Source organism: Vigna angularis, chromosome 8 (assembly GCF_016808095.1).
Source record: "Vigna angularis cultivar LongXiaoDou No.4 chromosome 8, ASM1680809v1, whole genome shotgun sequence".
In the NCBI taxonomy this organism is placed as follows: domain Eukaryota; kingdom Viridiplantae; phylum Streptophyta; class Magnoliopsida; order Fabales; family Fabaceae; genus Vigna; species Vigna angularis.
The window spans coordinates 10425109-10442191 of NC_068977.1; the positions used below are offsets into that span (position 1 = coordinate 10425109).

General features: G+C 35.8%; 1 protein-coding gene across 1 annotated transcript; it reads left to right on the top strand.

The window, feature by feature from the left end:
* Nucleotides 1-448: 448 nt before the first annotated feature.
* LOC108344445 (DEAD-box ATP-dependent RNA helicase 36) lies at nt 449-1991 on the top strand. Its single transcript, XM_017582889.2, has 3 exons — nt 449-677; nt 777-1269; nt 1709-1991. The coding sequence occupies exons 1-3, from the start codon at nt 535-537 to the stop codon at nt 1967-1969; spliced, it is 897 nt and encodes a 298-aa protein (XP_017438378.2). The 5' UTR covers nt 449-534; the 3' UTR covers nt 1970-1991.
* The last annotated feature ends 15092 nt before the right edge of the window (nt 1992-17083 follow it).

Sequence of the window (17083 nt, forward strand, 5' to 3'; positions counted from 1 at the left end):
ATGGGTTATTTCTAAACCCAATGAAATTGGATTCCCAATTTGATCAATAAAACTTATTCTCCTATTCTCCCTTAATATATATATATATATATATATATATATATATATATATATATATATATATATATATATATATATATATATATATATATATATATATATATATATATATATATATTTTGATGATTGAACACTTATAATAAATGAGAAGTAAATTTTTAATATTAAAAATACATAATGATAATAATAAATTGTGAATGAAAAGACAAAACATAATTATTTTTGAATTAAAAAAATTACAATAATAAAGTGATTTTAATTTAAAAAATATATGTAAGCATTGAAATTATTCTTGTGTGAAGATCACAAAGTGCTTCTTTACAATCCGAACAATAAAAAAAAAAACCTTTGTATATGGAGAGAAATTGATACCTTTGAAATCAAATATAATTTGTAAAGTTTTTAAATGGTATTGTATTTCGTCTACTTTTAACAAAAATTCCTTCTGAAATTAGGGTTTTGGGTATAGACAGAATGAAGTGTTCGCACAGAGGCAATGGCGACGGCGTCGGCGACGACGTGGGAGGTGGAAAAAATAAAGCAAGTGAGCAAGTAGAACGCCACCACTCTCATGGTCACACGCTCCCAGTTCCTCAAACTCAAGAATCAAATCAACGGTAGGTAACATTATTACTCACTCTTTAATCTCTTCAATTCACATACAACTCTAAATTCAATTTTTCATCCCTTATTAACTAACCCTACATGAACCCTAGCTCCGTCGCAAACGGCCGCGAAGTCCTCGACGAAGCCGCGACATACGGCAAGATGTTCGATGACCTCGGCCTGGCGGAGTGGGTCGTTAATACGTGTCAGGAGCTCGAAATGCGGATGCCACGACACGTGCAGCAGCGTTGCATACCGCCTATGCTAGAGGGTCGGCACGTGCTTGGCATCGACGAGACTGGGAGCGGAAAAACGGCGGCCTTTGTTCTTCCGATCCTACATCGACTCGCTGAGCACCCCTTCGGTGTTTTCACAATCGTAGTGACGGCCACGCGCGAACTGGCGTTCCAGCTAGCAGAGCAGTTCCGCGCTCTAGGCTCTGTCGTGCACCTCCGCATCACGGTTGTGGTAGGCGGCATGGATATGCTCAAGCAGGCGAAGGATTTGGTTGCGAGGCCGCACCTCGTCATTGCCACACTTGGGAGAATCCACGTCTTGCTCCGTGATAACCCTGATATTTCTTCTGTTTTCTCCAGAACCAAGGTAGTGAGCTTGTAATTCGATTTGGAGCTGCGTTTGGATAAGCAGTTCGGTGTTGTTCTGGTTTTCAATTTATAGGTCCAAAAGTAGATTTAAAACCAAAACTTCAAACAAAATTAATCTCTTTTGGCAACATTTAAACTTAGTTTTAATATATGCATTTTTTTTCTTTAGGGTTGCGCATTGAGCGTTCGAATATATGAACCGTTTAATGAAAGATTTGTTTCTACTATTACTTTTAATCTAACGCACAACTTTGTGCTGGAACTCATTAAATGGATTTGGGGTTCATAAACCCTAATTATTCCTCCCGTTTTCTCCTGAAACAAGGTAATGAATGCCCTGATTTAAAGCAGATTTAGATAAGCATTTTAATTATACTCTTTTACCTATGGTATTGTTCATAATTATATGAATTAATATTTAACTTATGCTTATGAAGTTTCTTGTCTTGGATGAAGCAGATCGAGTTTTGGATGCTTGTTTTCAGGAGGAATTGAAATTTATCTTTCAGTGCTTACCTGAAAATCGACAAAATCTGGTCTTTTCTACGACAACTACAAGTAATCTGCAAAAGTTGCAAGAACATTACCAAGATAAGATGTATGTCTACAAGGCATATGAAGGTTTTAAAACAGTTGAATCACTTAAGCAATATGGGATATTTACAATCCTGTCATCGCGCCACTTTCAACATATGTAAAATATCGATATAAAAAGCCTTTCTATAAAATATTATATCAGAGCGGGTTGATCCCGCTCTGGTTTCTGTCTCGTAATATCTGTCCAACGCCACACTCCATCGTCGCCTGTCATTGTTCGCTGTTGGCCAACGTTGTCCACCGTCGATGACCGTCCGACCACTGCCGTCGTCATCAGCCATTGTCCGTCGTCTGCTGTCGCTGGCCACCGTCATCCATCGCTATCATAGTTTCGTTCGTCTAAACGCTTAGGGTTTTCTTGTTCCTCGCTCGTATTATTCGTCTTCTTCAGAAAGGGCGTTTGGTAGTACTGTTTCCTTCTCTGGAAGTCCATGAATTACCTCCGATAAGCTAAATGGAAAACATTATCTACCATGGTCTGCTGCCGTTGAAATGTGGTTCCTTGGCCAAGGACATTATGACCACCTTGAGCGAGATGGAAGCCATGTGCCTACTGAAAAAGTTGATCAGTGGAAACAAGCAGATTTCCAATTGTGTGCCCTGTTATGGCAATCAGTGGAACCCAAACTTCTTGTATCTTTGAGGGCTTTCAAAACTTGTCACTCCTTTTGGAAGAAAGCCCAAAGCATTTATGCCAACGATATTCAACGTTTCTATGACACTACGAACAAGCTTGCATCTCTTAAAATGGCAGACCATGATATGGTATCCTTCATGGCTGAAGCCCAATCTACTGTCAAAGAACTCAGGATGTTTTTGGAAGTGGACCCATTAGAAAATATCAAAAAGAAACTAGACAAATTTTATATGGTATTGATCCTCCGTGCCCTGCATCCCGATTTTGATCATCTCAAAGATCAACTTCTAACTAGTCATGAGGTCTCCTCCATGGAAACATTGACCACTCGCCTTCTGCGTGTCTCAGTACCTCAAACTCAAGAAGCGCATGAACTAGTGGAACCATCTGTCATGGTTGCCACACGAGGAAGAGGAGGACATGGCACTAGAGGAGGAGGACGAGGAGGTCGGGGACGTCCTCAATGCACATACTGTAAAAGGATGGGTCACACTCAAGAGAATTTGTACTCCTTACAAGGTTTCCCTTTCAAAACCGCCAATATTTTGAAGACAGAAACTTCCACTTCGAAGAATGAAACGTCCACTTCTATGTTTTCTGAGGATGAATATCAAGAGTATTTAAGCTTAAAGTCTAACAGCTTAGCACAACCATCTCAATCTCCCAATACATCAATAGCCTGCGATTCTCAAATACTTCTTAGGCATTGAAGTAGCGCAATCAAAAGATGGAGTTGTAATCTCCCAAAGGAAGTATGTTCTTGATATATTACAACAAACAGGCATGATTGATTGTAGACCGGTAGACAGTCCCACGGACCCAAACCAGAAATTAAGGACAGAAGAAGGTGAATTATTCTTCGATCTTGAGAAGTATAGGAGGCTAGTTGGAAAATTGATTTATCTCACTATTACAAGGCCAGATCTATCCTTTGCAGTTGGAGTGGTTAGTAAGTTCATGCAGGCTCCATGTGTTCACCATTGGAATTGTTATATGAAGATAAAGGAAGCATTCAAGTCTCTGGGTATTGTGATGTAGATTAGGCAGGTTCACCTATTGATAGACGGTCTACTACAGGATATTGTGTTCTTCTGGGAGGAAACATTATTTCATGGAAAAGTAAGAAATAAAATGTAGTAGCTCGATCAACCGCTGAAGCCGAGTATAGGACAATGACATCACTAATATGTGAACTTATATGGGTGAAACAATTCCTTCAAGAGGTTAAATTTTGTGACATCCATACGATGAAGATGTATTATGGCAATCAAGCTGCTCTCCACATTGCATCAAATCCAGTGTTTCACGAGAGGACTAAACGTATAGAAATTGATTATCCTTTTGTTCGTGAAAAGTTGTTGACTAAAGAAATATGCACTGAGTTTATTGGGTCAAACGACCAACTCGCAGATGTATTGACCAAGTCATTAAGGGGTCCTCGAATTGAGTTTATTTGTTCCAAGTTTGGTACATACAATTTGTATGCTCTAGCTTGAGGAGGAGTGTTACTATATTTATCATATTTTATCATGATTATATTGTGTTAAGGGTTTCCCTATTTATCATGATTATATTGTGTCTAGAATTCTCCTATTTATCATGATTATATTGTGTCTAGGGTTACCCTATTTATCATGTAAGAGGGATTAATTAAGCCCTCTAGAATTATTTTACAGTTTAATTCTCAAGTTATATATTCCTCTAATTTAAATATACGACATAAGATCTATTATTTTTAAGTATAAAATCATTATTGTAAATTTTTAAATATAAAGATATAAAATAATTCATTTTGAATTATGTTTTGTTATTTATTTTATATTTTATATGTGATGCATCTTCTTCAAATTTTTTAATAAATAAAATGATTTATTGCCTTGATGAACCTTTTTACAATCATTATTCATTTAATCAATTTATCTGATATTTTATTTCATAATTGATTAAATTGATGATTTTTAGAATTAATTACAATCTTTTCTTGATATTTAATGGGTTATTTCTAAACCCAATGAAATTGGATTCCCCAATTTTATCAATAAAAGTAATTCTCCTATTCTGTAAGACCTGTGTAAAATAAAAATATACTTTTATTTTACTATATTTTGTGTTACTAAATAATTAATTATGATATGTGTAACATCCCAAAATACAGTAATTACCATAAATTAGAATTAATTACAATTAACAGTATAATAAACAGTCTTTATAATCATAATTGAAGTTCAAGAGCCGAACGGCTTCAGTACAAAAGTAACGCGCATAAAGCGTACACAGAGGAAGTCTAGAACGAACGGTTTTACAAAAAGAAATAACCGAACGTCCAATTCAAAAGCGAAATCTAAACTCTATAAAAAGGATGAACGTCCTACTACTCCGCTTTAACTTCAACTTCAACTAAGTTCTCTCCTTCGATCACATCCTCTAAGGTGGCCTCACCTTCTGCTCACATCCACACGGATGATCATTGCAAGACAGGACGAACGTACATAGACAAAGGGACAACACAAGGAAAAACGAAAGGGTAAGCTTATATAATTTAACTCATACAATCAACACATACATTTAACCATACAATTCACACACACAGCATGTAACTTCATATAGAAAAACATAGTAATATATATATATATATATATATATATATATATATATATATATATATATATATATATATATATATATATATATATATATATATATATAAGACAGACCGTCCGGACTGTATGAACCTGTGTAGTTACAAGCGTCCTTGCACCCGAGTGATGTAGTAATTGGGATACACCAAACAGCTGCCACTCGAGGTTAGTCCGTTCTTACGTCGCCCATGTTAACTTATGGACTAAGGACCTCCTGCCGTTCCCACACATGAACTACCCTCTTCTACGTGAAGATGAGCATCACGGAACATCAGGATGGACAGCGAGTCTTAACTTATCCACAGTCATACTTTACCAAATTTAATATTCAATATATATATGTAAGAGACGTTCCTCCCTATAACGCTCGTTCAAATTCCACAATCATAAATTTAGTTCTCATAGTGTTCGCACATCATAATACTTCCTCTTAAGTACATTTTCATTCTTTGTTCCACTTTCCTAAAAAGACGAGCGTTCAATCCTCTGAAGGACGAGGACGAACGTGAACCGCTAACCCGAGAAGGACTCGTCACCAATTAGAATAAAACGACAACTGATCATTTGACGAACGACACAGCTACTCGAATCATTTGAATGAAATGACTCTAAAGTGATACAACAACTTTTCAAAATATTCTAAGTACCAAGAAGTTAAGCTAAATCCAATTGGATGAATATACCAGAAAGACGAGAAATTGAATACGCTGAGAATCATTAGTTTAAAGGAATCGAATGTCAGTCAATGACCGAACGCATCAATAACCATTTACTAAGTATTTGGACGAACGCTATTTACGTCCGTTAAAAGATCAAAGGTAAGGACGAGCGTTCGGTATAAGACCGAACACTACATTCGTACGAACGCTAGGTAGATGACCTAGCATTGATTAGGACGAACGCTCGGTATAAGACCAAACGCTATTTAAAACGAACGCTTGGTATAAGACCGAGCGTTACTGATTTTAAAGTTTAAGGTATTTATATACAACTGAGCTGAACCGAACGCTCAGTCAGTAATTCAAAAGAGGACGCTCGTTCTCGATCAGAATTCTTTCCGAATGAAAGAATTCCATTCTAAGTCAATTTCAGGAAAACCGAACGGTATAAGACCGTACGATTACGAGCGTACTTTATCATAGAGAAAATCATTATATCCAGATTTATTTCAACTGTATTAACTTTCAAAATTTTCATACGATTCATACTTTATAACTTCACATCCAGTATTAATTCACAGACTTTATAGAATTCATCACATTAATAACTCATACATTACAGTAATCATCCATCCTTCAATCCATACGTATCAAACATACTCATACATTACAACCAACATATGCCATGTTCATTATCAGCGAACGTTCCTAACAGTTAAATCAGCATACTTTTCATGCATCCAAGTATATCATACCACATACAAGTATAAATTAAATTTATAAGCTTCCCTTACCCGGATTCGTACGCAACTTGTCTTAATGCAAAGGATTGGTTTGCTTTCTTACAGCGTTCTACTCCAAGGTTCACTTAACAACTTCCACTAAATCTAAACACCAAAAATCAGATATCTCAGATATAACCCATGCATGAACCCAAAACCTGGTTTCACATGAACCCTAATGGACGAGCGAATCAAAGATGAGAACTTACCAGCTTAGATTCTAATTCTGTTCGGTCCAAAATAACGCCCACGTCTCAGGGAACGTCCTCACGGTTCTGAAACGTGATCGGAGAAAAAAGTGATGAGTTTACAGTAGAGAGAAGGTGGACTGGTTCTAGAGAGAAGTTAGAGAAAATGAAGGGTTGGGTTCTGAGGAAGAAGATGAGTGCGTGCAGGGTAGTGGAAGGGTTTTTCAGAAATCATTTTTTTGTTCAACCCACGTCCAACGGACGAGCGTATCCCCTGCCCGACACCTGCACCCCCACTATTGACTTCAGAAGCTTCTAGTGTGACAAGTGGCGCTCATGCATGGATTGCAGAGTGGGTTTTAATGGTTCTGTGCAAGTGATGTGGGGTGCATTAATTGTGATTTGACAGCTGATTTGCAGTGTTAATTTTCCAAGGTCTCACAATATGTATTTGTGTAATGAAAATATTAAGAAAGTGAATAAAAAATTTAATGAGTACTAATTTTATTTTAATTTTCTAAAGTTTTTATGTGTTTTGGCTTTTCATGTTTATGATAAGAAAGGAAACATAGTTTAGTACTTAGTTTTGGATGTATTTAACATTTGTGTTTCCTCTTTTTTTTTGCATGATTTGAGGTTGTGAACGTGACAGTAGTTGACAAAAGGTGTTGCAAGATTTTCCATGATTTGTTTTGTTTTGTTGTGCTTGGTTTTGGAGAGGTTGTAGAGTTAAGTAAAAGAAACATATGGTTAAGTTTAGTAGGGGCATATTAAAAACGTGAGTTGTGACTTAGATAAGAACCCTACCATTTTTCTTATATAAACTCTAGTCTATGTGAGAGAGTGGAGGAATATACAGATACTATGCTAAATCATAGGTTGGGAGTGTAGTTTTGAATTGTGGGAAGCATTATTGCTACGCAAGGAAAGGAAGGCATCTTGTTGGTCTTTGCTTTGAAACTCAAAGGATTTTGGAAACTCACTGGAACTAGAGGTAAGGGGGGGAAACTAGGATTTATATAACTGTATGCATGTTGGGGTAGTTAAAAACTAGACTATATATGTATATTTGATGGTGCATGTATATTGTATGATGGGTAGAAGGCAAGGGGTTTAACTTGGGATATAACATATTGTATGATGGGTAGAAGGTGAGGGGAGCTAGATCCTTTCTCTGGATTGTATAAACCATGCATGTGTGTACTGAAATCTATAATATACTGCCGTTGATGAACAAATTTCGTATTTAGAGTGACTTTGTTGTGTATGAATCTGTATGAGTGGTTGTAAAATTGTGTTGTTGAAGAAGATATGAGAAAAAGGGATGAAAAAAAAATGGGGTTTCTGGGTTTCTGGAAAATCTAGTGCGATTCTGCTGAATTCTGCAGAACGCACGTTCGTCCAAATGGCTCGACCAATTAGTGGTCGGCCAAAATACTATGAGCGTTGATGAGTCAATATTTTGTCAACTTCACTTAGCTTATTGTACCGAATTTAATCAGGAAATTGTGTTAAAATGTCCGGTATTATTCCATTTTTGCTAATTGTTCGTAATTTGATCGGAAATTCTTATTTTAATTAATTTGAATTATCTGAGCTTATTATTTTGCATTATTAATTACGGGAAATTTTTGGATAACTTTTTGGGACATTTGAAGGTTAAATGAAAAATAACAATTGAGCCAATTTCATCTCAACCATTTAAATTTTCGCTGGTTGCTGCGTGAATTTTGTGTCAACTTGTGTGTCTTCGTTCGAGTTCAATTCTTATCCGTTTTCCATGCAATTTTTTTTCATAGTTTCTTTTGGATGTCTATTTTCACGTATAGTTTTTACTTTGTTCAAATTCATTCTTTACTGTTCCCAGTAATTTGTTTACTCTCCTATGTCAGTCCAGTACTACGTGAATGTTATGTCAACTTGTGTGTCTTGTTCAATTCTTATCCGTTTTCTGTGCAATTTTTTTTCATAGTTTCGTCTGGATGTCTATTTTCACGTATAGTTTTTACTTTGTTAATATTCGTTCTGTACTGTTCCCAGTAAATGGTTTACTCCTCTGTGTCAGTCCAGCAAAGGGAGGAGGTGAGTGCTCCATTACCTTGAGTGCTCCATTACCTTAAGTGCTCCATTACCTTAAGTGCTCCATCCATCACCTTAAGTGCTCCATGCATTACCTTGAGGGCTCCAACCACCAAAGAGACAACATGATACAAGAAGGCCTAGCACCATTGGGCCTATCACAAGAGGGATGATCAAGAAGCTACAAGATGAGTACTCTCCCAAAGGCCAAACCCTCTTTTCTATCTTTGGATGGAAGATTGGAGATCTAGAAGATGCTTTTAAGATGCCAAAACATGGAGAAGGGTAAAAGTGGACTTTGGCACATGGGGGGGGTGTGCATAGTAGCCTAAGGGGTAGTATTAGCTTATTTTAATTCCCCTTATGCGCCTATGTAATAAGCCACGTGAATAATATGGCTTCTAGAAAGCCATCACACTTTGCACATGTGGGTGAGGTGGCACTTGATCCGTATTTTATGGATCTACTTACCTCACATGCATAAGCATTGCATGGACTTGAGATTTAGCTATATAATCTCCTGGGCTAAGCATGTATTTCACTTTTGGAAATATATAGAAGATGAATTCTGCACTTTGCAATTTTCTCTCATCCAAAAGTCATCTCTACTTGCTTGCTCTTCCATTGCTATCTTCTTCCATTGTGGAAGCCGCCTGAGATAGCCTACCATTCCCTCAAGCCAACTTCCATTTCACTTCACCATAATCACTTCAATCCGCTGCCAACATTCCATACTATCTAACCAAAACAGAGAGCCTTCTCTGTTACAATTTCTCCAGCACTGAACAGAGAGCTTTCCTTACTGTTCCATTGACTTTTAGATGCCCCTTTTCTCCGCAACCATAGCATCGGTAATTTGAGGAAGATACTGGATTATCTTTCTTTTCGTATCTAAATTTTCCTTTGCCTTTAGACTTCATGAACCTGTTGAGCCTTTTTATCATGAGTCTCAATTCTTCTTCTTCGTCTGAGTCTTCATCTTCCGATTTACCTTTGCTTCTTTCAACCTCAGATTTCAAGGCTAGATTCTTTTTCTTAGTTTTTGCTTTTGCTTCTTCTTCATCTAGTCTTCCGAGGTCAAGTTCATGTTCCCTCAACTTTCCAAAAAGTGCCGCCATAGTCATGGTGTTCAGATTTTGTGACTCAGAAATTGCAGTCACTTTTGGTTGCCAAGACCTGTCTAAAGATTTCAGAATTTTTATATTAAGCTCATCAGTATCGAAAGATTTCCCTAGTCCAATGAGATGATTGACAATGTTGGTGAAGCGTTTTTGAACATCTACTATTGTTTCCCCTTGCTTCATCTTGAACATTTCGTATTCCTGGATTAAGGTATTCTTTCTAGCTCTCTTAACATCATCTGTACCTTCATGGGTTACTTTAAGTACTTCCCACATTTCTTGTGCAGTTTTACAAATAGAAATCCTGTAAAACTCGTCAACAGTTAAAGCAGATGAAATAATATTACGAGCTTTTACATCATTACCAAATTTTCTCTTTTCTTCAGCAGTCCATTGGTCACGGGGCTTTGGTTCCTGCATATTGTTAGTTGGAACAAAAGGACCAGATGCAACAGCATCCCAAATATCTATATCAATAGATTCCATAAAAATTTGCATTCTTACCTTCCAGAATGCGTAATTTTCACCTGTGAATAGTGGTGGTCTATTGATAGAAGCACCCTCTGCAAAGGTTTGATGTGATCCCGCCATTTGAATGACTATCAAAGCAAGCTCTGATACCAATTGTCAGAAGCGGCTGCAGCGGAATGGTTAGCGTGGAATAACAAACCAAGAGGGTTTTTAATACGAACGTGTGCCTTTTAATTTCTACTCAATTAAACTTACCAAGCAATTAATAAAGACAAATAAAGAGAGTAAGGTTGAGAGAAATTTGCACAGATGATTTTATCCTGGTTCGGATCTTACCAATCCTACGTCCAGTCGTTTATCTCAAAGCAAGATAAACAATTCACTAATCACAAAACAATTACAAATTACAATCACAAAGAAACAATTTGTAAGAGTTTAGAAACCACCTCTCTTGATACCACAAGAGATGAAACTACACCTCCTTTGAGTCTTCACAAAGGATGAACACCTCCTCCGAATACTTCACGAAGGATGAACACCTCCTCCGAATACTTCACGAAGGATGATTCTCTTCCGAACACCTCCTTAGACACACCAAGGATGAACCGGCTATTTCCTCTGTCACCGTAGCAGCACTTCACCAGCTCCACAGACACGAGTTTCACAAGCCGAACAAGAACACACAAGTCTCAAGAATTTCTGAGTATTTGAGCACAAGGGAAGAGTTTCTGTGTCTTTTTTTTGTTCTTCTTGAGAGGAAATGAGAGTCTATTTATAGACTCATCCAAAAGCTCTTCCATTTTTTGTTTTCAGCCTTTCACACTGTGTTAATCGATTAGCTACAGTGGTTAATCGATTAGCACCCCAACGGATAGTCCAACGGCTCTTAAAACGGCTAGTTTTTCAAACGGCTCCTGTGTTAATCGATTAACAGCCCTTGTTAATCGATTAACGTTAATCGATTAACACCCTCTGTTAATCGATTAACACTGCAATGCTGGGCTTCTTCATGGCGCACTGGAACAATCGATTAACACCCTCTGTTAATCGATTAGCACTGCACAGTTTTTGCTGTTTGGCTTATTTTTACATCACTTTTGAATGCATACATAAAACTACTAACTATCTAAGTCCTAGATATTAAACCATAATTATTACAAAAGCTTTCCATAGCAATACAAGTCTTCATAACATCTTGAATCTTGATTTCTCTTGACTTGATTTGGACATCATCAAAACTTCATCTTCATCATTTTGCTAACAATCTCCCCCTTTTTGATGATGATCAAAACCTTCTTGATTTAAAGCTTTTGATAATAATCTGTATTTAAAATACAACTTAAGGAAGAAACAATAGTTAGTAAACTTAGAAAGAAGTTTAAGACTTTAAATATTTCTCCCCCTTTTTGATCATTATTAAAAAGTGATGTAGTATAGCTCCCCCTAAATTTATTAGAAAATATACTCCCCCTTAATAAAAGCATGTATGCATATTAAGGAAAAACAATATATATTTTATTGAATTTTTAAAGAGGTAAGCATGCAATGAAATATAAAGGGAACATACTAATAAAAACATAGAAACATAAAGCACCCCTTTAGATATGCCTTTGATTTCAAATGAGAATCCTCTAGGTTGTTTCCACATTTTGTTTCGATCTTCATCTTGAGGATTGTCATCATTCTTCACTTCATTTGTTGCTTCTACAAATCTTCATCATTGTCTGCATGTAATTCAAATGACTCAAGAGGTTTTGCCTCAAGGTCTACAATTTCATCAAAGACAACATGCACACATTCTTCTATTTCAACTATTTTCCGTTTGAAAACTATATATGCTTTGTATATAAAAACATAAAATTTCTTAATTCTTCTTTTCAAAAAATTAAAACAAAATTGTTTTAAAGAAATTTTAAATTTTAAATAATAGGTACCCAACTATTTTGTATGGGTCCTTTGGGTTAATTTAAAAATTTGAATTCATTTTACAACCCAAATATATCTACCACTTGGAACACCATAATGCTTAATTTTACATTTGTTAGATGTATGACCCTTTTTCATACAATAAAAGCATGATACAACATTTGTGTTCCTATAAGTTGTTCCTTTTTCTACCCAAGTTCTACGGGTTCTATGATTGTGTTTATTTTTAATTCTAGGAACATACTTATTTTTAACAACCTTATTTTCATTATTTTTACTACATTCTCCTAAGGTTGTTTCATCTAGTAGTTTCTTATGATTAACACAAGATGCACATTTATCACTATTAGTAAATTTACCCTTTTCAAAACATAAAACTTTATTTTTCAATTCTTTATTTTCTTCAAAAATATTTTCAAAATTTAATTTTAAATTTTTGAAATCCTTTTTCAATTTTTGATGGGCTTTATCTAATTTTTCAGATTCTACTATTAAAGCAGCATAAATTTCATGCAATTCATTTTCACTAATTTGACTAGAATTATCAGAATCGCTAGATGTACTTACTTGGCTTCCAGCGTCGTCGTTTACCACTAAACAGATGTTTGCTTCTTCATCTGAGTAGCTTGAATCTGAAATGGTCTCATTGTCGTCTTCCCATGCGATGTACGCTCTCTTTTTCTTGAAGAATTTCTTTTCTTCACCTTTCTTTTGATTTGGGCAGTCTGCTTTTAGATGCCCCTTTTCTCCGCAACCATAGCATCGGTAATTTGAGGAAGATACTGGATTATCTTTCTTTTCGTATCTAAATTTTCCTTTGCCTTTAGACTTCATGAACCTGTTGAGCCTTTTTATCATGAGTCTCAATTCTTCTTCTTCGTCTGAGTCTTCATCTTCCGATTTACCTTTGCTTCTTTCAACCTCAGATTTCAAGGCTAGATTCTTTTTCTTAGTTTTTGCTTTTGCTTCTTCTTCATCTAGTCTTCCGAGGTCAAGTTCATGTTCCCTCAACTTTCCAAAAAGTGCCGCCATAGTCATGGTGTTCAGATTTTGTGACTCAGAAATTGCAGTCACTTTTGGTTGCCAAGACCTGTCTAAAGATTTCAGAATTTTTATATTAAGCTCATCAGTATCGAAAGATTTCCCTAGTCCAATGAGATGATTGACAATGTTGGTGAAGCGTTTTTGAACATCTACTATTGTTTCCCCTTGCTTCATCTTGAACATTTCGTATTCCTGGATTAAGGTATTCTTTCTAGCTCTCTTAACATCATCTGTACCTTCATGGGTTACTTTAAGTACTTCCCACATTTCTTGTGCAGTTTTACAAATAGAAATCCTGTAAAACTCGTCAACAGTTAAAGCAGATGAAATAATATTACGAGCTTTTACATCATTACCAAATTTTCTCTTTTCTTCAGCAGTCCATTGGTCACGGGGCTTTGGTTCCTGCATATTGTTAGTTGGAACAAAAGGACCAGATGCAACAGCATCCCAAATATCTATATCAATAGATTCCATAAAAATTTGCATTCTTACCTTCCAGAATGCGTAATTTTCACCTGTGAATAGTGGTGGTCTATTGATAGAAGCACCCTCTGCAAAGGTTTGATGTGATCCCGCCATTTGAATGACTATCAAAGCAAGCTCTGATACCAATTGTCAGAAGCGGCTGCAGCGGAATGGTTAGCGTGGAATAACAAACCAAGAGGGTTTTTAATACGAACGTGTGCCTTTTAATTTCTACTCAATTAAACTTACCAAGCAATTAATAAAGACAAATAAAGAGAGTAAGGTTGAGAGAAATTTGCACAGATGATTTTATCCTGGTTCGGATCTTACCAATCCTACGTCCAGTCGTTTATCTCAAAGCAAGATAAACAATTCACTAATCACAAAACAATTACAAATTACAATCACAAAGAAACAATTTGTAAGAGTTTAGAAACCACCTCTCTTGATACCACAAGAGATGAAACTACACCTCCTTTGAGTCTTCACAAAGGATGAACACCTCCTCCGAATACTTCACGAAGGATGAACACCTCCTCCGAATACTTCACGAAGGATGATTCTCTTCCGAACACCTCCTTAGACACACCAAGGATGAACCGGCTATTTCCTCTGTCACCGTAGCAGCACTTCACCAGCTCCACAGACACGAGTTTCACAAGCCGAACAAGAACACACAAGTCTCAAGAATTTCTGAGTATTTGAGCACAAGGGAAGAGTTTCTGTGTCTTTTTTTTGTTCTTCTTGAGAGGAAATGAGAGTCTATTTATAGACTCATCCAAAAGCTCTTCCATTTTTTGTTTTCAGCCTTTCACACTGTGTTAATCGATTAGCTACAGTGGTTAATCGATTAGCACCCCAACGGATAGTCCAACGGCTCTTAAAACGGCTAGTTTTTCAAACGGCTCCTGTGTTAATCGATTAACAGCCCTTGTTAATCGATTAACGTTAATCGATTAACACCCTCTGTTAATCGATTAACACTGCAATGCTGGGCTTCTTCATGGCGCACTGGAACAATCGATTAACACCCTCTGTTAATCGATTAGCACTGCACAGTTTTTGCTGTTTGGCTTATTTTTACATCACTTTTGAATGCATACATAAAACTACTAACTATCTAAGTCCTAGATATTAAACCATAATTATTACAAAAGCTTTCCATAGCAATACAAGTCTTCATAACATCTTGAATCTTGATTTCTCTTGACTTGATTTGGACATCATCAAAACTTCATCTTCATCATTTTGCTAACAATCTCCCCCTTTTTGATGATGATCAAAACCTTCTTGATTTAAAGCTTTTGATAATAATCTGTATTTAAAATACAACTTAAGGAAGAAACAATAGTTAGTAAACTTAGAAAGAAGTTTAAGACTTTAAATATTTCTCCCCCTTTTTGATCATTATTAAAAAGTGATGTAGTATAGCTCCCCCTAAATTTATTAGAAAATATACTCCCCCTTAATAAAAGCATGTATGCATATTAAGGAAAAACAATATATATTTTATTGAATTTTTAAAGAGGTAAGCATGCAATGAAATATAAAGGGAACATACTAATAAAAACATAGAAACATAAAGCACCCCTTTAGATATGCCTTTGATTTCAAATGAGAATCCTCTAGGTTGTTTCCACATTTTGTTTCGATCTTCATCTTGAGGATTGTCATCATTCTTCACTTCATTTGTTGCTTCTACAAATCTTCATCATTGTCTGCATGTAATTCAAATGACTCAAGAGGTTTTGCCTCAAGGTCTACAATTTCATCAAAGACAACATGCACACATTCTTCTATTTCAACTATTTTCCGTTTGAAAACTATATATGCTTTGTATATAAAAACATAAAATTTCTTAATTCTTCTTTTCAAAAAATTAAAACAAAATTGTTTTAAAGAAATTTTAAATTTTAAATAATAGGTACCCAACTATTTTGTATGGGTCCTTTGGGTTAATTTAAAAATTTGAATTCATTTTACAACCCAAATATATCTACCACTTGGAACACCATAATGCTTAATTTTACATTTGTTAGATGTATGACCCTTTTTCATACAATAAAAGCATGATACAACATTTGTGTTCCTATAAGTTGTTCCTTTTTCTACCCAAGTTCTACGGGTTCTATGATTGTGTTTATTTTTAATTCTAGGAACATACTTATTTTTAACAACCTTATTTTCATTATTTTTACTACATTCTCCTAAGGTTGTTTCATCTAGTAGTTTCTTATGATTAACACAAGATGCACATTTATCACTATTAGTAAATTTACCCTTTTCAAAACATAAAACTTTATTTTTCAATTCTTTATTTTCTTCAAAAATATTTTCAAAATTTAATTTTAAATTTTTGAAATCCTTTTTCAATTTTTGATGGGCTTTATCTAATTTTTCAGATTCTACTATTAAAGCAGCATAAATTTCATGCAATTCATTTTCACTAATTTGACTAGAATTATCAGAATCGCTAGATGTACTTACTTGGCTTCCAGCGTCGTCGTTTACCACTAAACAGATGTTTGCTTCTTCATCTGAGTAGCTTGAATCTGAAATGGTCTCATTGTCGTCTTCCCATGCGATGTACGCTCTCTTTTTCTTGAAGAATTTCTTTTCTTCACCTTTCTTTTGATTTGGGCAGTCTGCTTTTAGATGCCCCTTTTCTCCGCAACCATAGCATCGGTAATTTGAGGAAGATACTGGATTATCTTTCTTTTCGTATCTAAATTTTCCTTTGCCTTTAGACTTCATGAACCTGTTGAGCCTTTTTATCATGAGTCTCAATTCTTCTTCTTCGTCTGAGTCTTCATCTTCCGATTTACCTTTGCTTCTTTCAACCTCAGATTTCAAGGCTAGATTCTTTTTCTTAGTTTTTGCTTTTGCTTCTTCTTCATCTAGTCTTCCGAGGTCAAGTTCATGTTCCCTCAACTTTCCAAAAAGTGCCGCCATAGTCATGGTGTTCAGATTTTGTGACTCAGAAATTGCAGTCACTTTTGGTTGCCAAGACCTGTCTAAAGATTTCAGAATTTTTATATTAAGCTCATCAGTATCGAAAGATTTCCCTAGTCCAATGAGATGATTGACAATGTTGGTGAAGCGTTTTTGAACATCTACTATTGTTTCCCCTTGCTTCATCTTGAACATTTCGTATTCCTGGATTAAGGTATTCTTTCTAGCTCTCTTAACATCATCTGTACC